The sequence below is a fragment of the Sinohyriopsis cumingii genome, chromosome 5 (assembly GCF_028554795.1).
Source record: "Sinohyriopsis cumingii isolate HCF-2022 chromosome 5, ASM2855479v2, whole genome shotgun sequence".
Classification (NCBI taxonomy): Eukaryota; Metazoa; Mollusca; class Bivalvia; order Unionida; family Unionidae; genus Sinohyriopsis; species Sinohyriopsis cumingii.
This window is the reverse complement of record NC_142965.1, coordinates 114,864,105-114,887,832: the sequence shown is the minus strand read 5'-3', so window position 1 is coordinate 114,887,832 and position 23,728 is coordinate 114,864,105. Positions and strand designations below refer to the sequence as shown.

At 37.5% G+C, this 23,728-nt stretch overlaps 1 protein-coding gene across 1 annotated transcript; it reads left to right on the top strand.

Moving 5' to 3' along the window:
• The first annotated feature begins 3,421 nt into the window (after positions 1-3,421).
• LOC149800020 (interferon-induced very large GTPase 1-like) lies at positions 3,422-7,450 on the top strand. The gene has a single exon (XM_089958341.1). It carries the CDS (start codon positions 3,422-3,424, stop codon positions 7,448-7,450), a length of 4,029 nt encoding a protein of 1,342 aa, XP_089814467.1.
• The last annotated feature ends 16,278 nt before the right edge of the window (positions 7,451-23,728 follow it).

The following is a 23,728-nucleotide window of genomic DNA, read 5'->3' as shown; positions in this document are numbered from 1 at the left end:
AAATGTTCATCATTTGGTGAAATATATAAAATCAGTCATCGAGGGAAAAAAAGGTATAATGTTATGTATATTTCATTTTCATTGATTGCAAGTTTTTCTTTAATTTTTTATTTCATTATATACTAGTGTAAGGCAACATTGTATGTTGGTCATAACCTTGTCCAAAATCAAGTTTATTTTCTACTTGACTCGAGGTATTGATGTTTTATTTGGTTAGTTTATTCTGTAACCAAGCTAATACAAAGCGAAAATATTCTCTATACAAATTTGTTTATTATCAGGAACATTATTAATAGAAATTAAGATGTGTTTTTGGTCTGGATCTAGGTTACTGGGATTCCCATACGATTTATCTGATGTACGTGATATGGTCTATGTTATATATTGTAATTCTAGTAACAACGTTCCTGTAATAACTGATTTATCCGATGTACCTGATATGGTCAATGTTATATATTTTAATTCTAGTAACAACGTTCCAGTAATAACTGATTTATCCGGTGTACCTGATATGGTCAATGTTATATATTGTAATTTTAGTAACAACGTTCCAGTAATAACTGATTTATCCGGTGTACCTGATATGGTCTAGGTTATATATTATAATTTTAGCAATAACGTTCCAGTAATAACTGAACCTTTATTTTGTAAACGTTAAGAATATTCTTCACGGTTTTTACCATTAAGAAATGTTTTATTTTTGTTTTCGTTATTTTTAAAAAAAGAATATACTCATTGTGACCATAGGTCAAGTAGAAGACTATACAAGTTTGTTACTGGAGAAAACGTATTATTTCGTGCTTAAGATCTATCTAAAGGAATCGATTTGTATTATTGTTGTGTCCAGAAGTTCATTTGGGCTGGAATGTATTTCTTCAGATTATTTAAGTCAGTGATTATCTTCTCTGGAAATAAAGAGTACTCATAGAAAATAATATTCTTGGACAGAGACATTCTCTGTGATTTATAGTCAGTTCAAAACCTGGACTTATATTAACGTCTTTCAACAAAAGACCGTTGGCTCATGAGCATTATACAGGTACACACACACATCAACACTTCAACGTTGGATTTAGTTTTGATTTCCAATAACGTTTATTCAGAGCTTTTAATTATTAGGACTTCTGTCTGTAACTCTACGATTATTTTGCGATTTAATCAACAATATCGTATGTTCTATCTTTTATTATCACTTTATATCCTTGGAAATAATGTTTGTTGAATTTTAAAATGCTTGTTGCTTTTGACTCTTTTCTGTAACTTATTTTAAGAGCATAAACTTGTAACAATATAAGAAGTTGTAGTTATTTACACGACACTCGATGGTTCTTCGTTGCTGCCGAGTCACCTATACTTGAAAGAGCAATGGAAGAAATTCGACATACATACATGCACCAGACATAAAACATGTAAAGAAAGCCAATAATGAATCTAGTTATTCGTCTAATTTTTTCTACGTATTGATAAAGCTAAAGGTAATGACAAAATAATATTGATTGTGTTTTCATCACGCTTTAATAAGTGATAAATCTATAGGAATAAAGATATATATATATATATATATATATATATATATATATATATATATATATATATATATATATATATATATATATATATATGTGTGTGTGTGTGTGTGTGTGTGTGTGTGTGTGTGTGTGTACATTCACCGATGTAAAAGAATTCTCCGCGTTTTAAACCTAAATTTGTCTACTTTAACGGTGTATTTTTAACGCATTCCATTTTCAGTATACAAGTTAGATCGCTTTCTACAACTGATGCCAAGAGTTTTTATTCTTTTAGGACGACGACTGCGGCACACTCAGTTACACTGCCAGGCTCCACAAGAATTTTAATGAAATATAGAACTTTAATCCTCAATGAAATATATCCAAGGAAAGAAGTGCAGAAAATGTGATGGCATTATTCAATCACGAATTAAAGGCGCTGTGACAATTAATGAAGACACACTGACAGCGAGCGTAACCTAACAGCAACATTATATTGTAGTTATATGAATCTTTAAAAGGTAGTTATTCGTCTTTATAACTGCTCTGAGAATGATACCATATAGAATTTCGCTAAAGAATGGTAACTCTGATCTCCCGAAACCGGAAGAAGCATTTGAGTTATGAAAATATGAGGACTTGATTCTGAGTCATTTTTATTCAGGAAAAGAAACGTGTTTTGTTTATTACCTTTTGTTTAGTTTGATTTGGTTTGATTGCAACGTTGTTCTGGTTTTTCGGTTTTGTATTATTCTTGTTTTTGGAAGTTGGGACGTAGACATGTATTATAAGAGAAGCTAAACCTGAGTTAAATTCCACATGCAAAAATGCATACATTGATTAGATTACCTTCATAAACATCAAGCTAATACCTTGAGTTACCAATAGTTTATCGCTCACAACGTTAATACGAGTCTTACTTTTTCTCACGAAGAATACCATTCTATAATCTCTAAGAGCATACATTCAGGATGATGATCATCGTCTTATTAAGTCTATTATTGGGTTTTTTAGTAATCATTACATTACTCAGATTTGGAAGGGATGTTGAAAGTTCAGATGAGTATAAACAACACATGCCCTACAAAAAAACAATGGACATACATGATTTAGCTCGAACAGAGAAATGTGACAGTCAGTGGAATCGGAACCAAAAACGTTCCATCACTCAAAATATATCACCAAAACAAAAATTACTAAATCAGATTAAGCAGACCCATGAAGATCAAAGATCTGCAAATGGAAAGGGACAAGGTGACGATCGGTCAGAGTATGATAAAAGTAGTCCAAGAAATCAGAATGATATTGGAAACGAAAGACTGACCGAAGAAGATATAGGTTTGAGTTTACTTGTAGATGAGCAAAAATGGATGACCGACACTTCAAATACAAAAAGAGAAATTACAGCAATTAAGACAGATGTAGACCTTGAATTCAGCGCTACAGAAAATAGACTATTAAAAATCCTTAATGTTTTGAATTTGACAGACAAATACCCCGGACGCTTATCTCGAGATGACATGTACCAAATAACAAAATGTTCTCTGTCCGATGAGCTGCCAAAATGTCAGGACGAATTAGCAAGCCACTATATGCATACCATTGCGAGGTACGATTACAGGGCAAGGGAGTTCCCTATCGTAAGAAGTGAAGATAAAGAGTCGTCCACGTTTTGAACTGATCGAAAATATAGTTTCAGACAAAAGATAAATAGAAGAGCGGAAGAAAAGAGAGAATTAGACCTCAATCCTATGGACATCGTAATTGCTGTATTTCTATGCTGCGATGATTTGTGCAAACAAGACCTTGTGTCTCATATGTGAAACTGTCAATTATCCATTCCCTTCATTATTCAAGAACATGCACCTCCAGTCCGGCCAACATGTTTTCTATGGCCATTGCAAAATCTTGTGATGACGTGGGAAACAACACATGATGGAAACATCTGTGTGAGAGAGGGTCGTCTTGTTAAAGAATTCTTTAGTAGCGTCGCCTTCATTCGTGTAGGTAACATTGAATTATCCAAGTCAGCTTTGATAAATAGTGTGATCAGTTTGAATGAGAAGACACATTCTATTTTCTTTCACAGAGACTCTCCTAAATCCACAAAGCATCGATATATCTTTGATGGCCTGATAGACATTGGCTGGTACTTTCCCTTGCCGAAATTGGAGGGAAAAATTGATAATCATTTCAAAGATGCGGTAATGTTTCTCAACTTGCATGGAGATGCATATCGGTTTCAAAGTCACCTTGCAGTGTTATCAAAGCTTGCAAATATCATAACAGTCTTGACTACAGTGGAGCATCTTGATAGATGTAGACATGTTATGCAGTACTGTCTCGACATGGGAAACACTGTGCTCGTAATACTAAGTGACAAACAGATCCATGATTATTATGAAGCTGTTATTGACAATTTTGCGGACAATCTCAGAGCGGCAGATAATCAAGTGGAGTATTTGGAGGTGGTTGACAAACAAAGAGCGGAATTTGTACAAGAGACAAGATCTTTACGAATGAAACTGGTTGAGGGAAAATGTGTATGCCTAGAAAAAGCCTGTTCTTCTGACATAAACGTCATGGTCGATGCTAAAACTGATATTTTTCTACAAACAAAGAAAAGGGCTCTTGCTATGTCCACGCTATTACAGAAAACCCCGTGTAAAGATAGAAAAACTTCATTTCTTCCCCTTCAGTGTGATCCCTGGATCAACTGGGCTACTGTTGATAAAGAACGATCAAGAACAAGGCTCAAACAAAAGAATGAGGATCATCAGATTTATGTGGCGGAAAGAGTAAACACTATGAAAAAGTGTCGCGCACAACAGCTAGAAATTCTTAAAAGAAGAGGCAAAAGAAGTTTGGTTGACATGTTTCTGGACTCTGTGAGCAGATCAAACGAGAGAAAATTATTCCTTAGATGGCTAAAATTTGAAATTGATGATTTATCCAGAGAGGATCTAAGCCAAGTATATGAAACTTACCATAATATTATGCATGAATTTATAATGGTTGAGAACGCTGGAAAAGAGAAGGTAAAACGTAGACTGGTCGACTTAGAAAAGGAACTAGCTTTACGCACCTTTGGCTTAGAGCATATAATGAGAGAGATTGGTCAAATATACGAAGGTTTGCATGTTGAGCGATTTCGACATTTGCTTTTGAAGCACAATTTGCCGGAACTTGCGGCTGAAATTCTACTGGACGGATATCCGCTGCACCTTTTTGATGGCTCTGCAAATTCCGTTCCAATTCAGTGGGTTACAGATGTACTCAGAAATCTTGATAATATCCTTGAGAGAAAGCACAAAACAGCCGTGAGAATGAAAGTAATAACAACTATAGGAATAGAGAGCTCATTGAAGGCTACTATGCTAAATGCTTTGTTTGCATGCCAAAACGCCGTAAGTGCCGGTAGATGTATACGCGGTGCATATTGCCATCTAATTAAAGTTGAGGAGACATACAGTAAAACATTAGGAATTGATTATGTCTTAGCAGTAGACACTGAAGGGTTGCGAGCACCAGAACACTCAGCAAATGAACAAATGGTCCTTCACGAAAATGAACTTTTTACTTTTGTTATTGGTCTAGGAGACGTGACTATCCTGAACGTGATGGGAGCAAATACCACTTACATTAATGATCTTTTTCCACCTTCAGTGCATGCATTTTTGAGAATGGAAATGACAACACCATTCAGGCCAAAATGCATAATTGTTCATCATAATGTCAAAAAGGACGGTAAACAAACACTTCTACAACAAGGAAGAATATTGGAAGATTCTTTGGATAAGATGACAAAACTGGCCTGCAAGGCTGAGAAAACTAACCTCAAATCGTTCAAAGATATTATTGAATTTGACGTTAGTAAGGACGTATATTACCTGCCAGCTCTCTTCGAGGAAAGTCAGCCTATGGCACCAATTAATACAAGGTATAGTGATGAACTGAACCTACTAAAGCGAAATCTGGTCAAGAAAACGTTAGGAAAACCAAGCAATACGCTCTCTTCTTTTATCAATCATTTGCAAAAGCTGTGGTCTGCTATTAAGCAGGATGATTTCGTCTCTCTGTTCCGCAACACAATTCAGACCGAGGTTATGGCCAAACTCGAGGAATACTGGTGCGAAGCAAATTGGAAATTAAGGCAACCAATCCTTAATATTATGTCGACAGGCTACATACTTATACAAAACACCGAGAATATAAATGAGCTCGAAAGGATTGTCAAAACGCTTCAAATTAAGGTGAGAGAAACAATTGCAAACGCACGCTTAGGGCAGAGAGAAGACTTTTCTACCCTCATAAGCGAAGCTGACACATTATTTAGTGATACAATGAAGAAATGGTCGGTTACTATGGATAAACGTTTCGACGATTTGAGCAACGAGTTCCACAGAGGAACAAAAGACAAATTTAGAGAGTTTAAACGAAATCAAAGAAGAAAATTTTCCCTAACAGATGCGAAGTTAAAATATACTGCTACTTTGAGAAGAAACATAGAACAATTAGTCCAGTCGGTTAAATTCTCGGAATTTAGTACCATAACAGAAGCTGAACAATTGATTCTTTTTGACGGTCATTGGATCGTTTGGAAGTCAAATATTTTAGAAGGAGCAACAGTTCGTCCGGCACACATATGCATAGAGGATGATGCATTTGATGCTCTTTCCAGGGCGTTTTCATCAGGAACATATGCCTTGAAGCATTGGTTGCGAGTAAAAAGTCTGTCAAGGTACGATCTTGATGATTTTAAATGGGATTCCATGCTAACAAAGGTTCAATGTTGGACAGTTAAGATTGGTTTGTCGCGAAAGAAACAAATTAAAGACTTAGCCAAATCACTATTTCGCCGAGTAAAAGCCACACTTGAATCTAGAGAAGGTTTCCTTCGACCATATTCGCAGCATGATATTGAACAGGTTGTACAGGATATCAAAGAACACTTCCAAGAAAATAGGAAACTTATCCTGTTGAAACCAAACCAGGAAGTCTACTTAGCAGTACTTGTATGTGGACATGCAATTAAACGTTTGCAGAGAATTCATGAAAAGTATGAGATTCAAAACAGTCTAGGAAATTTGCTAGAAAAAGAGAAGATGCACTACCTAAGGATATTCATGAGTCTTTGCAACAATGATGAGACAGTAAACATTTTAGCCGTTCAATGTCGAGAAATTCTGAGAAAAGGGATTTTACACAGGATGTCACATACTCTGCCTGATACGATAGAGAAAGACTTGCGACACGGGTTATTTATACCGACAACAAAAGCCATGGCTATATATGACCTAATGATAAATTTGGCTAGAGACTCATGTTATGAAAATTTTGAACTATTCATCAGAGACCCACTCCTAAGTATAATTCATTACATTTGTACACGCATCGAAAAATATGTCGAACAAACGGAAAACCCACTTCAAGATAAATTTGTTATCACGCTTAACGCAATAGAGGATGGACTGTGGCAAGCTTTACAAAAAAGTTTTGTGACTGGGAGATCGGATTTCAACATTTGGCTCAAAACCTTTCACAGCGAAACAAGAGAACTTATTGTTCTCGAAAACATTGATATACTTCATGAATTAAGTGCAAATAGAGCTTTCGACCTAAATATATTTTTCGAACGTCTGTCGCACTGCATGAAAAGTGCGTTAGAAGAGATACAAAGTGAAATGTGTTCATACCTAAAAGAAAACCATGAGTTAATCAAGAACGAAGTTACGAAAAGAATTTTGAAATACATTATAGGGTGCAAAAATAGTTGTCCATTCTGTGGAGCGATCTGTATGGTAGCCCACGCTGGTCATAATGAAGAGCATTACACAACGCTTCACCGGCCGCAGGGATGTAACGGAGGGCATTATGAAGAGACTAAGGTCCTTGTTACGAGCACGTGCCCTGAATCTGTGTCATCGTCAGATATGATATAGTATATTATAAAAATGGCGTTGAAAAATCGTGTTATTATGTGGATTACAAAACTGTTTATCCAGAGTGGAAAATAACGGCAGATGCACCTGGAGATGAGACAAGTTTCTGGAACTTTCTGTTTGCAGAATACGCAGAACAAATTGCAGCTAATGGCTTAAATGTTCCTGTTATACCTCTGTCCTGGAAAGAACTTGATTGTAAAACTGAAATAAAAATGTTAGAAGAGAAGCTGAAGAACTATGGTACAATGTAAATTACTATGCAAATTTTATCATACAATGAACTTGACATACCTATTCAAGGTTTCAAAAAAGTAAAAATTTCCGGGTTAAGTTCAACATCCTATGTACAGAAAATAATGATGTAAAGAAATGTGCATTCCCTGTATGCCTCTATAGAAGCGATATTCCTAACCCAAGTAAGCTATGGATATTCTTAGTCCAGATAAAAGTGACAGGTAATGTTCAACATTCTTGGAAGTACATCACAATTATGCCTTGTTATCGCGTATTGTATTTCCTATGTTCTTTGTACTATTTTATCACATTTCAAAGGACTTAAAGTTTGTATATTTTGTAAATAGGTTTTTATAAATGTACTAGAAACAAGTAAATTTATAGATATATATGCTAATATATAAAAGCATTGGCTTCTGTTAATAAACATCTTACGAATATTTAAACCTAACTCGCCACATCTTCTCGTAAAGTAAGAAGTCGGAAATGCTTCCATTCCAGAATTATAACAAACATAAATTATTCAACATATAAATATTAAAAATGACTCTATATATATATATATATATATATATATATATATATATATATATATATATATATATATATATATTAGCTGCAGTTTTCCTTTTTGCATCTTCTTTTCAGTTTTTCCGCCAAAATTGTAATTTATATATTGTCCTTGAAAACGAAACGCAGCACCATTGGAGACTGGATACACCATCAAACGCTAAATAAAATACCGCTTGATTCCAAATAGTCTAGTCGACCTTTCTGAGACTCAATTTTTATTAAGCAGTAGAAAATCTTCAATTGAGTTGCATTTTTTGATGAAACATTGTTGAAGAGGTTATTAGTTCCTCAATACAATGTTGTATTATGGTACGCATTTTCATCTCCAGATCAGTGGGCATCAGTCATATAGAATAATACGTCGTCATTGTTTCAAAGTATACATGTGTTTTGTTACATCTTTATACTTAAAATATTCATGTTTCCGATTGGTTGAATATAGAGAAGTAATGCTGATTTTAAATGAGATATTATATATATACATTCTACTCATTCAAGACTGTAGTATGTTTAATGTATGAAATGTAATTTTAATTATATCCAATTGTTTGAACGACGTCAATTGTTTAATGACTATTTAATGTGATATGACGTCTGATATATTATAGCAGTATTACTATTAAAAAACTTCATGAACCATACATTATATTTCAAATGTCATTTATGTGCATTCTATATTGCTGGTATATTTGTGAATATCAAACTCTTTTCAAAATCATACTAAATACTGCCTTTGGTTTATTTTGTACATCATAAGGTATATATATATATACTTGTTTTCAGTGACGTCGTTTCTCTCCATGATCTAGTTAGATACATGTCTCAGCAAACAATATTTCATCTGAATTTATCAAAATAATTATGATATTAACATGTCCTATGCACATCTTTTTTAAAAACCTGATGTAAAATTTCCATCATACCAAGTACTACGTTTTAAAGTTCCCTTATATCTTAAATCTCTATCCATGAATCAAAGTACTTATCCGTGTGCGTTCTATTGCAGTTACGAAGTATTGTAGTTTTGTTTATGAGTTACACTTCATGATTCCTGTATTTATTTAATCCGTAATCATGAATCAGAGTCCATATTGGTTCCTGCTTTGTTGCCATGGCATTGCAGATTTGCTTTATGGGTTATACTTCCTAAGATGTAACAGTTGATTCACTCTCACCTCGTGGTCGGGCTTTCCGGCGCAATTTACTCCCTTGCCTCTTCATGACATTACTCCTTTTCCAGTGACAACATATTGAAACAGACCGCTCAATGACAAGACCATCCGTAATGTAAAGATTTTGATATACGGTGAGGTATTTGTACACAGACGATGACGTAATATGTGCTGGAAGTGTTCGGTTCTTCTCATAGAAAGCACTTCACACGTGTGGCATGGAATGATGCGAAAGATGCGAACTCACAATTTCGAAATCGCTGTACAATATGAATAAATCACCTTCGGGTATCGTTGTACAGAAAAAAACGAAACCCAAGTACACTTATTTAATAAATAAAATATATATATATATATATATATATATATATATATATATATATATATATATATATATATCCAAATTGCAAATCGTACCATTTCATGAGCCTTTGAAGAAGTTTAAAGATATGAGTGATATTATTTGATCTGTCACTCGCGCTATGCAGATCTGAACATTTATATGTCTATTTAAAAGAAAATACTTGAAAATTATTAACTGCATATATATGAGTGGGTAACAAAATGAAACCACACTGATTGCATATAATTAAACAAACTTCATCCCTGAATGGTCAGAATATACACTGATATTTATATCATTAATAAATGCAAAATACAAGGTGACTATCATGTATTTACAGACACGACGAGAATATATAAATCATTCACCATACGCGTATAAACTGTCAAAGAATGATCATGATTAACAGTTTTTGTCACACGTTATTGGAAGTTAAGTACAGATATTGTTGTCTTATATTTCAGCATTTAGCATGATAAATCCTATTTGTAACAGAGATTGCTACGAAAGGACATAGCTTAAAGCAGTTGTAACAATGGTCAACCTTATAATCAGCACGATGCATCTTTGAATGTTTAAGTGAATGTGGGGGATGATGTAAAATAACGAACTTAAGATTCTTGTACTAAGCTTGGTATGAACGATTATACTAACAGAATGGAAGCTGTAGCATAAAGTATCATCATATCTTAAATACAAATTAGGTTACCATTACTCATCTTGTCATATCATGGTACAAAAGCAGAGAAATGACATGCATCGCAGAATGAGATGCAAAGGGCAATGTCATAGGGTCGTGAAATAGATACATTATGTTCAGGTCAGATGGATATTATGTGGTATCTGGTGCTAATTGTTCTAAGTACCAGAGTGGTGTATGATGTTAATTATGCTAAACACCAGAATGGAATATGATTCTCACTGTGGTAAACACCAGTATGGTATATGATGTTAAGTCAGCAATCTAACACATTGACGATTAGCATTGCTCTTACATGTACTGTTCACTTACGAAGTGGACATGTGAATAGTATACAATACCTGTAATTGACATGATCATGTTATGTTGTATAATGGACAAAAGATTATGAAATGTTCTTGTTCAGTTTAGCTCTGCTATACACGATCAAGGCGTACGCCCCCATCTTTGCCATTATACCATTTATTTCAATATTATGACTTAAAGAAGCGCATTAAAATATATAGATTGCTATTATTTCTCATTCCTTTATGTACCTAGATCATATTATTGTAATTGAATATAGGGAAAATATATCTATTCAAGTGCGGATAGTAACAATAATTGACCTATGTCATAACAAATATTTTTTGACAAATCTCGATCAATGGAAAATTAACCTAAATTGCAAACAAATTTGTTTTTAGACCCTTATAAGGCCGTAATCAAGATTGTGTCTTGAAGAACTCAAACCATTATCAACATGGAATAATTTATCCTGGCATTTGCTGACGAAAATAGTATATTTTGCAGTAACTGTTGACAATATCATACATAAATTTTCTAAGTTGCAATGCAAAGATTTTTCATCGCAATAAAATTAATACCGAAGTCTCCACGCAAATTAACTGCATCTGAATTGCCAAAAATATGTCGTTGATCAGGAATTTGTTATTATCCAAAATCCAAACCTAGATGGTAGTATTAAATGCTTGGAAAATATGTGATTCACATTTAGTGGCAATCACTCGCTGAAACGATGTAGTATTAGGTTAGGAAAGTTGATTTATCTTGGTGTATCATTTACCAATGAAAGCGGTGTGAAGTTTTTTTCAGCTTAATTTATCAACATATATAATTAATGGAAAAAATCAATATTTTGATTGCGAGACCCCACACTAATATTATATAAACAGAGGCAAACGTTACTTGGCTGTTAGGATCAAAATTATAATTAGACTTATGAGGAGAAATATAAGCTACCCTCTATTTTTTAAATTAATTTTGCTCTTGCTAAGATCACCAAATTGAAAATACATCCCCAGCAGTATTGTTTGCATTGTCGAATATTGAAGATTCAATAGAGAACCTACTCAAAAAGTTGCTTACGTTCCACTTGATGATTAATATATCTATTAATGTACAAAAGAAAAGTATGGTCTGATAATATGGTGAATTCATAATTTGTTACATTGTATTGAAGATGAGTATCAAACACTTAAAACTAAGAAATAGAAAAATTTTCATCGTTTAATACGGAATACGTAACCACGATGTATTTTAAGCTGTCAAAAGAACTTGTACTAGTTTTTTGTTTGAGTGTAATCTTTTTATAAATGTTCAATTTTTTTTAAAAAAATGCTTTTACAAAATTAGAGAATCACAAGCATATAATATAACTGCCCCATTTACCCCATACTATTATTTTAAAAATCGCAATATACCGTAAAGTAGCAAACACCTCAAAATGAGTTCTAGCTACAACTTCCGAAATGCAGCATTTAGGTAGTAATTTTGAATAAACATAATATGAGATGTTCTCTAAACCACTGCAATACTTCATAAAAGTTAAATAATTTATAACGTAGAATGTCGCTATTATTGTATATATATTGATAACAAATTGTATACACTACCGAGGTGCTTCTTTAAAAATGGCTTGACGATATTTTTATTCGTACTGGATAGTCTATCGGAACAAACCTTTAGTTATGTTTTCAAAAAAGAAAAATAAGACTTGTTTCCAAATATCAGATCAAATTAACAATGAAACACAAATCTGCACTTGCTTGCATTCGTTAAATTAGTATAAGCTGAAAATGATTTCCGTGTAAGGCATACATATTAATTTAAATGACCAGAATGTATTAAATACATGTTTGGTATATGTATCAGTCATATAAATGCAAATATGTTCCCGTCATTGTTATAAGACGAATAAATGCAACACAATAATAATAATTTTAGGTAGCAAATTCTAAAAATTAACCGTGCATATTTTGTATTCCTCATTTTTAATGCAGTATAATAATAATAATTATAAAGCTTGCATTTAGACCTTCAGACAATAACAGGCAAATTATTATATACGGTGCATAAATAATATGCAGGAGGTTCACATAGACTGGCCCTGAGGTAGAATCTTGATCTACATATGCAATGAAACTTGGCCAACGAATGGCAATATCTGATGGTCCGTTCATTATCATAGCTATTAGACCACTGTTCACCTGAAAGACACGTATGGTGTCCATGCATGAATTATGCACGCTGCTCGCGAGCGAGAGACGTACTTTATTGGTATAGATCGGTCATACCATAACATGTACCGATACATTTGGATAACTGACCAATACTTGTAAATGTTAAATGCATACAGCGACCCACATGCACGCTGGAAGCTATGTGGTGCAAAATAGGTCTGGATTCATCAAATACACCTTCCAATCACGAGCACTTCTTTTTGCATAAGAGTCTAGACTAATAGGTATGCGTGGTTAAGATTGCACTAGCAATAGGCTAATTAAATTATGTAATACCTAATATGAAATTCCACAATTCCACTGAAATGTTCAACAGAGACATCATTTTTTTCCTACACACATATCTGATATCAGTCTTTCATTACATAAACATAATGAAAGCCATTTATTTCAGCATAAACTGAAAAGAAAGCAAGAGTTCAGGAATATCTTACCGTGACAACTAATATACTCGCAACTAATATGTTTTTTAATTAAAGCATGTAGTACTACAGGTGTGACAACTCTAATTGGTATATATATATATATATATATATATATATATATATATATATATATATATATATATATATATATATATACACACAGAGAGAGAGAGAGAGAGAGAGAGAGAGAGAGAGAGATTTTCAAAGCGATGTTTACCGGAAAAGAAATTGACAGAAGATTCTTTAAAAATTGGAGACCTATATCATTTTTAAACACTGATTACAAAATTTTTCAGGGATCATTGCAGCTAGGACCAAAATGGTTCTTCCATCAGTAATAAGTAATACTCAAAATGATTTACGAAGGGTAGATTCAGTGGAGGAAATTCTAAATGATTTAGTAGACGATCACGCTAATCTGATGCTGATTTAAACGAAAAAATAACAACAAAAGATCGAGATGTAATGATTTCTTTAAATACTTCTCCTTCATATCCAAAATTCCAAAGTCATGCAAAGATGCTCTCAAAAACCATTTAGTATATAATAATTTTGGTAAGCAGGAGGATAAAACAATAAGCTTACAAAAACAAAATTCACTCTAGTTTGTTTATATATATATATATATATATATATATATATATATATATATATATATATATATATATATATATATATATATATATATATATATATATATATATATATATATATATATATATATATATATATATATATATATATATATATATATATATATATATATATATATATATGTATATATTGAATAAGGCAAAAATGCAACACGTTTGATTAGAAGGTGACCTTGGAATGGTTCTTCGCCCCAGTGGTCAACCTATTATGGAGATAATAAGAAAAGATTCATTACAAATGACTACACATAATTTTCATAATAACTGCAGATTTATAGCAATTTGTTTTCCTTTTACTTATGTAAACATTTGCCATCCCTATATACATCAAAAAAGATCTCAAGGTTTGGAAGAATATGTCTTCCCATACTTTATCCAATTTGAATCTCTGACAATGAAAACTTCCAGATTCTGGACGAAGCATGGCCAAATCATAATACTTGCAAACGACCTACGTACATACAATTGCAACTGAATTTGTTGATACCAAGCGTAATTATGCTTTAATGCAACAAGCTTCCATGGACTGAAGTTCCATGTTAGCTATTTTTCACTAATTTTTAACGGGTTTCCAGATTCTTTAGCACTGTCACCAACAGTTTTGCGGCTCAATTTTATTGATAGTTTGCACTCCACAATACCAACAAGAGAGTTATTTTCTCCAACTCCACCATCAGGCGATGCTGCAAAGAACCCATGCTCCTTATGTATAATTAAACCCAACTTTTAAATAGAAATAATTGAACCCTCTTTAACTTTCTCAGCAACACACCGATTGATAATCTAATCCATATTTCACTGAAGAAAAAAAAGAACGTCATAGAGATCGAATACCGGTGACGACATTAGTCGGATTTTTCCAAATGCAGCAATGGAACTAATTAAATGATTAAATTTACATGTAAATTATTCATAGACTTACAAAAACAAATGAGATAAACTCATATGAAACACAACATATTATAGTGACGTTTCAAATGCATAGAAATAGTTTGAGAAACTTGCTCTTGGATTGTCAGAATTAAATTTGTTTACTTCGACACCGTTTGCATGTAAATGTCTAGATGTAAACAGCTCAAAGCTACTCTCTCGTATGGCCTTGAAATCAGCCCGGGTTTCCAGAAAATAAGACAGGATGGTATCAATATTAAATTTCCTCAATATCTTCGGCAGCATCGCTGTTGAATAGGCATTTTTCAACTCGATAAACGATGTTGAAGTAGTTACAGAAGTTAATGCTGATACTAAAACGTAGTTCATATTTTGCCTACTGACCACCCGCCACGTGATCAAAATATCTAGCAAATTACGACGTTCTCCGAAGTCTGCATGAAATGGGCTACTGGCGGCTGTCTCGCGAGACAATGAGAGTAGCGCCCTTGGAGCGTCGACTATCTCTGGGGTTTTGGCAACGTTTGCCGTGGCTGTGCAGGCCTATCCTCTACTGACAGTAACTATTGCAGTTGGTCCAGCGGTTTTGGGAATTCTGAGTTGCTGTGGTTGCTGCCAAGCTCTTCTCTCTTTCACGTTTCTCTGCTGCCAGCTAACCTATCCTCACATCAGCGACCATTATGTCCCGTATGGACCTTCTTTCTCCAGGTGCCTCGGTCCTCGGCCTGCACTTCTTAGCTGTGGAGTGGAATGTCGCATGCCTTCATGTTCCTGTTGCACATATTCTGAAACGGAGTGAGGGGTGGCCGACTATTATGGTGCAAGTGACTTGGTGTGCCATTAGTGGACGAGTCCAAGGCGTAGGAAAGAAGCAGGGAGAACAAGATCACGAAAATGGTCGGCGCCAGAAATCAGCACTAATTTACGCCGCTGGGAAATGTGTCTGATGAGGACCCATCATTCGGGACTGTTCCTCTCATGTCGGCATGGAAAGAGATTAACATTCTAGGTGGGGGATGGGGGTTGGGGGTGGGAGGCAGCCGAACCTACTGGGAAGTTCAAAATGCCCTTCCTTCGAAGGTCTTAGTAAGGTCGATGAACATCATGTAGAGTGGTTGACCTTGCTCTCTGCTCTTAACTTGGATTTTTTGGAGGGACAAGATCATGTCAATTGTCGACCTCCTTGCTCTGAAGCTGCACTGAAATTCTGGGTTCACACGGTCGGCTATCAACTTCACCCTGTTAAGTATGATGCGGGCGATACTTTGCCAATGATATCCAGGAGTGAGATTGTTACAGTCACTGCGGTCGCACTTGATTTGTAAAGGGACTCAATTAGTGGCATGTCTTGGCGAACTAGTCCTTCTTCCAAGCAGAGGCAGAGTAGCTCATTCAACGGCTAAAGCAATGTCGGTTTTCCACGTTTCATAGCTTCAGGCGGAATGCTGTCGATGACTGGTGCTTTGCCGTTTGGTAGGCAGTTTCTGTATGCTGATAATTGCCGTAACGGTGACTGACGTTTTCCGGGAGCAGAGCTCTGAGTATTACTTAACACATCTGGCCAACAGTTGATCACGGTCTGTAATCTTCTCTCCTGTAAGATATTTCAGGGGGCGAACCCATTCACTGTAGGGCCTAGAGTCGTCTTGATGACACTATACAAACTTCGGATATTTCCACACTCGGCACTGCGATGGCTTCCTTCACACAGTTGCTGCCAGTACTCGTTGGCGCACGACCTAGCAATGCGTTGGGTGATTCTTCGGGCACTTCTAAGGCAAGCATGCGTCCGTTCATTGGATCATTTTTTGTAGGCTATGAAGGCTTTATTTTTGTCTTCAATTACTGGTTTCATTCTTGAAATGTGTGGGTTGAACCATTCCTTCCTGGGCCGTTCTTTCTTGTCAAACGTGCATATGGCTGTGCTGTAGATAGCACCCTTCATGAAGTTCCACTTGGCTGTGGGATCGTGCTTTTACTGCTCTTGAAGAGCTAGGTCCAGGGCGGATACATTCTCCTCCACCTAGGAGCGGACCGACATCAACGCAGTCCTGATGCGAGTGCTGCCTTTTCGTTTTGAGCGGTGAAGTGTGTGTGGGTGTAGACTCATCCTGCTGATAACAAGGGCGTGACTGGAGTCGCAGTCTGCACAGTGGTAGCTTCTGGTGGAGAAGACGCTGTTCATGACAGAGCGCTTTGTGATCACCAAATCGAGTTGGTGTCAGCGATGAAACCTGGGGTGTTTCTAAGACACTTTGGTTTATGGCTTACGTTTGAAGAAGGTGTTTGCAAAACACAAGTCACGGTAGGTGCACAGCTTCAGCAGTCTTTGACGATTTTCGTTGGTATTTCCAGTGCCATATCGTCCTGGGCAGATGGGCTTGATTCGTAGTCTACACCTACTCTGGCATTAAAGTTACCGAAGAGGATTAGTGGCTCAAATTTACGGCACCCTTTCCTTTGATCTGTTCGTCCAGCTGGCCATATAACCGATCCTTTGTGTCTTCTGAAGACACGAGGATGGTGGTGTAGACACCAAAAATACTTGCAGGACGTGCCGTAGTGGCAAGGCGGATGGACAAGAGACGCTCAGTTCCCCCTGAGGGAGGTTCAACTGAGGCCAGGTTCTCGACCCTTCCAGAAGAAGGTGTAGTTCTCCCCTCTGATTGCGTTGATAGAGGCTAGTCTGTTTTCCTCGAGGGCATTAATCTGATGAATTCTCTTTCGATGATGACCATCCTCCTAGTATTGTCCATCTCCTTGAGGTCGTCAGAAATACTTGTGAACATGATGCATACGTTAAACCATGCGAATCAAAGAGCTGAACATTTCTTTGTTGGTTTCTTGTTTCTTTTGCCTGATGGGGAATTTACGTCTGCCTGTCATTCTGAGCAACACACTGAGCTCCAGGCATCCACTGGGCCAGGCAGACGTTGGCGGGCCAACACCTTACTGACCGGAGGCTGCTCGGCTTGAGGCTGGAGGTAGACAGCCAGTGGGACGCAATAATCCCTCACACCGTCAAAGCTGACCCGTTGAAACCTTTCCCTACTCCAATCGATTGGGACTTATAATCCGTGGACTGAAAACTTCCGTATTGTTTCCTGACTCAAGACAGAAGTTTGAGTGGCCTCTCCAGGACGCAAGCCTGGGCGTGGATTATGAACATCGTCTGACCAGACGTCAGGATCCCCCTTTCGACCTTGATGAATGGGTCAAAAGGAATGCTGATCATGAGATTTGACAAACGTTCGGATACAGGATCTACTGTAAGGAAGTTGTAGTTGACACTCAACTGCAAGACAGCGGAGTCATCATCCAATGGCAAAGATTTGGTGAGTTTGGAATCAGAGTTTCCAACTCGTATATGAACTGTGTTGCAGAGCTTACGAGCTCCGTCTGCCAGGGTTTGGAGCCAGAGGTTTCCTTCTCTTAGAATGGCTGCCTGAAAATGCTAACTAGCCCAGCCTGCCCACGCGGGTGTCCAGGTGGGTCTGCAGCATCACATGTATGTGGCATTTTTGTGCGAGATATGAAAATCCACACACACAGTAAATCTGATCAAGTGAAATAAATATCAGATGTGTGTGAATAGTTGCACTGAAGCTAGTATATCTCCACATTACATTAGATAGTGGATTTACCTGATGGATTCACCACTTACATGTACGGGCACGAGCAGAACCCCAAACTGACTTTGATGTTAGTACTGTGTCGGCGGTAACGACTTGTGCTTCCTCTCACATATGTTCTACTAGGATGATTTATCTCCCTTGGTTGGACCGCGGCCAAATGGCAACGTTTTAGTTGCCCTTAAGTATTAATCCGGTCCAATATTGTATATAGAGATGAACTATAACCGCACAAATTCCTACGCCCAAACTTATGCAAAAATAGAACGGAATTCTTTCTGAGTTTGTCTTAAGGCGGTGATTGTCAAATCATTTTATAGGTAACGGTGTCAGTCTTCATTCGAATTGTCTCAACATGTTTTAACTGATTCATGAGTGTGGTTTCATTGTTCTATGCTAATGGAAGCAAGGGTAATCATTCGCAGGATCCATCTTCAACATCATCAGTCTCATGACCTAGTGTGGTCGTTGAGGCACCGTGCTGCTGAACATCTGATCATTTCCCTCCACTTGTCTCGATCATGTGCCAATGCCTATGTCGCCGCAAAACTTTTCCTGGTCAATTCTGTGATGTTGTCAGTCCACTTTTTTCTCTGTCTACCTCTCCTTCTGCCACCCTGGACGCTACCCTGCAGGACTGTTGTGGATAGACTGTTGGCTCTAGTGACATGGCCATACCATTTCAGCTTTCTCTTTTTGACGGTGGTGAGGAGGTTCTCACATTGTCCTACTTCGCGCCTGATGGTGTTACGCACTTCTTCATTTGTGATGTGGTCCATGTAAGAGATGCCAAGGATGGTTCTATAGCATCTCATTTCAAGTGACTGGATTCTTCGTTGTAATTCTGCTGTCAGGGTCAATGCCTCACATGAGTGCAAAAAGATTGAGATGACTAGAGATCGCAATGGTCTGATTTTAGCTTTCAGAGAGATATTCTTGTCTCTCCAGATGGGTCTTAGCTTTGACAAAGCTGCAATTGTTTGTGCTGCTCTTGACAAAATTTCTGCTCTTGATCCCTCTTCAGTGATTATGAAACCAAGATATTTGAATTGACTCACTGTTTCCAGTTCATGTCCTTTGACTTTAATCTTAGCTGAGATTTGTTTGCCACTATTTGTCATCTGTTTTGTCTTTTCAGCGCTTATCTCCATGTTAAATTTGGAAGATGTTTCATCCAGGTTCTTCACTAAAGTGGCTAGCTCGTCTTCGTTGCCTGCCAACCCATCAGTGTCGTCTGCAAAGCGGAGGTTGGTGATGTTACGCCCTCTAATGCTGACTGTCCCACACTGGTTTTCCAGGGCTTCGCTCATGATGAGCTCTAAGTAGATGTTGAAAAGCGTAGGTGACAGGAGACAGCCTTGACGCACTCCCACCGTTGTCTGGAACAACCAGTCCCCCACAGCACCTTGGGCAATTGCTGCACTGGTAGTCTTGGCGTGCAGCTGCTTGATGGTATTGGTTAGCTTTTGACCCATGTTATACTTCTTCATTGTGGCTCACAATGCCTCATGCCACACTCTGTCGAAGACCTTTTTGAAATCTATGAACACATGATAGCTGTCTTGTTGGTGTTGCGAGTACATTTCGCACATAACCCTGAGATTGAATATTTATTGTGTTGTGCTTCTTCCAACCCGGCCTGTTCTTCAGCGATTATTTCTTCTGCTTGTGGTTTCAGTCTGTTCAAGATGATCTTCAGTATTACCTTACTAGGAGGCCTGATCAAACTGATAGTTCTTTAATTTTGGCACAGCTGGATATTGCCTTTTTGGGAAGTCTTATAATCAGTGACTGGGTCCATTGTGTTGGCCATTCACCTGTCTGCCAGATCTTGTTGCAGACTTTTGTTAGTAGCTCTTTCACTGATTCTCCCCCATTCTTGATAAGTTCAGCTGGGATGTTGTCTACTCCATCCATTTGCCTTCCCATTCTTCAGTGCTCTTATAGCTGACTCCACGTCTTCTTTGAAAATGGGGAAGTCATCATCATTTGAGGAGTGTGGAACTTCAAGCCCCTATGGGTCTCCTGCGGACTGATGGTTGTAGAGTTCATTGCAATACTCAGTCCATCTTTCTGCAATGTCCCTCGCTTCTGTGAGGCATTTTTCATTTTTGTCTTGAATGGTACTGACTCTTGGTTGTTTCTGTCAGGTGAGGTCTTTCACAATTTGGAATGCCTTTTTGCAGCTATTCTTTATCAGACTGTTCTCCATTTCTGTGCACTTTTGTCCAATCCAATATTCTTTTGCCTTGCTCAAGTTTTTTTCTGATATTCTTGTTTATTTCTCGGTACTTCAATGCCCCTGTTGTGTGTCTGGTGTTTTTTAGTTCTCTTCGGGCATCACACAACTTCAGAATCTCGTCTGTAACTCAGGGTTTTTTCTTCGGGCGATGGAGGCCAATGATGTCCTTGGCAGTTGCTGTCATGACTGTGTTGAAGGGGTCTGTCATCTTATTGACATCACCATCCATCACAAGGAGTGGAGCAAATTTTCCTCCAATTGTGGCTTGGAATGACTTGCAGCTGTTAGGGTCCTTCAGTTGTTCAAGGTTGAATTTGAGTCTGATGTTCTTTGGCTTGTTAATTTTCTTCAGCCTCACTTGGAAGTTTATAATCACGAGGTCGTGATCACTCCCAACATCAGCACCTGGGAATGTTTTTATTTTGCTCTATTGATGCCAGATCGGTAACGGTTTTGAACCAGTATGTAGTCGATCTGGTTGCGATGGGTTCAATTTGGTGAGTGCCATATCCAGCATCGTGAAGCTTTATGTTGCCCCAGGGTGTTGGCTAGTACCAAGCTGTTGTTGCTTGCGAACTTTAGCAGCCGAATCCCTCTTTCACTGGTAAGCTCATTGCAAGAATGTCCACTATTTACCTCTTTTAGAGCATCTTTGCCAACTATGGCATTCCAGTCTCCTTGGAGAATGAGGATATATTTCTTACTGACCGTGTTTAGAATACCCTGTAGTTTGTTGTAAAACTCCTCTATTTCTTTATCATCATGATCGGTAGTTGGAGCATAGGCTTGGATAATTGTGATGTTAAAGGGTGATGCTTTCATACGAATGGAAATGATTCTGCTAGATATGGGGCAGCGTTCCAGCACAGATCCCTTGATGGCTTTGTTTACAAGGAAGCCTACTCCATTTTTGGACTTGTCACACTCTCCACTATAGTATAATATATGCCAATCTTCGGCTTGGTGTTCTCCGAGGGATTTCCATCTAACTTCACAGAGTCCCAGAATGTGCCATGTGTAGTGTTTCAGCTCATGTGTCAACTCTTGGAGTCTTCCTATTTGCGCCAGAGTTCTAATGTTCCAGGTGGCGATGGTAATGTTGTCTCTCGCTGTGATTGTATGCATAGTAAAAGTAGCACACTTGTCACCTCCGTCCTGGTGGACAACGGCAGGCGCGGTCCTTGTAGATCTGGGCGACGATATTGTAAGCTCAGATTTGTCTAGCATTATCAGTGTGTCTTGGGCAAAAGTCGTCTGGCGGAGCCCATTCCTCTCCAGACCTAGGATTTGACCGAAGGGGATGTACTACATAGACCAGCTGCCTTAGGGTTTCCACGCCGAATTTTCTTTTAGGGTTTACTCCCTTAGCCTTTGGCTAACCAAAGCCGACCTGCAAGGCAGCAGGAGACTCGTGGATGGGCGGGTGCGTCCATTTCCCGAGCAGATAAAGCATCTGCCACTGCTCGCAGGACCAACCTGCAATCAAAAACCTCATTATCAGTTCCCGTGCATACCACTGTCCGGATAATCGTTCCACATGTGTGCGGTTATATCGTTAAACAATAACCTCGTTGAGATGTATATTAACATGTCCATCGTGAAACCGAATCTTATGATTTGTTAATAAAGCCGCAAAGGTTCGTATTAATTCTTTGCCCGCGTCCATCTGAAACAACCTTTGTCATACTATTGATAACCTGTGTAGACACGTTTGATAGCATCTGCGAGGCTCACTGAATCATTAGACGTAAACGTATTTGATTCTTTGTATTTTCTGCCAGCTTCTACTATGGCTTACGCGAACTTGTGTGTATATCCAAGTACCCAATCATATGGAAGAAACCAATTATCAGCCAGATAAACTTCGTTGGGTATCCTAGTGGCAAATCATCTACAATAAATATGTCTTGGTAATGGCAGGTAAGTTTTCAAAAAGCCCATATTCGGCTAACCATGCCCAAGCAACCATGCAAGTGAACTTTGCAGCACTGGCAAACTTTTGAACGGCTGCTTCACCGGTCCAGTTACAACAGCATTATAGTGGAGTGGGGATTTTTTTCATTATATTAATCCGTTTTACCTCCAATGCGTGATTTTGTCCACTAAGTAGAATCTTAACCTTCATACGTGTTTTGATTTGTCTACCAGGTATAATCGTAGAGGTAATACCTATTTTGATAATCCATCTGGCACGTACTCTTCTAGGTGCAGGATTACTAGTTTTCAAGTCATTGATGAGATCATACGTAAGATCAGATAAGTAACATGAAATATCTACTCATATTTTATGTTGTTCTTCGGGCTTTACTATTTATTTAGAATCAATTCGAATATCCTCCATTGTTCCAGCCCCGCAGCAGTTATATTCTGCAATGTCTTTTCTTACCAGAATATTTACTCATTGGTGTTCCGAGTAGCATAGCGGCCGGCCGAACCGAAAAAAAGCCTAACTCTTGTTGAATCTAGTTGTGAGATTAGATCGCCTTTATCTGATTGTACCGTCAGCGGACGAACGTCCAATTTATGACGTTTTGAGAGATTATAAGGAAGCTCCGCAGTAATCAAAGACGTTCCCATCGTTCTTCATTAATTTCCTTCCCATAATTGATGCAGCCCCTGACATTGATATTCCTGATCCAAGCATGAATGATCTTAATGTGTACAACGATGTAATGTTTCGCTGCCGATACCAACCCGCGAGAACTCAAGAATACGCGCACGTTCCGAAAACGAAGAGAAAAAACTTCAACATGCTACTGATACCTCCTGTCTATGTCGCACATTTTCTCAAAAACTTTCATTGGACCCGGTGTGCCGGTGACTACTATAGATATGAGTTTCAGAATATGCTTACCGAGGTCACATATGACATCTATAGTTTCCTCACA

Excerpts from the sequence above, each read along its gene's own strand:
- LOC149800020 (XM_089958341.1), top strand. The coding sequence starts at position 3,422 with ATGACGTGGGAAACAACACATGATGGAAACATCTGTGTGAGAGAGGGT.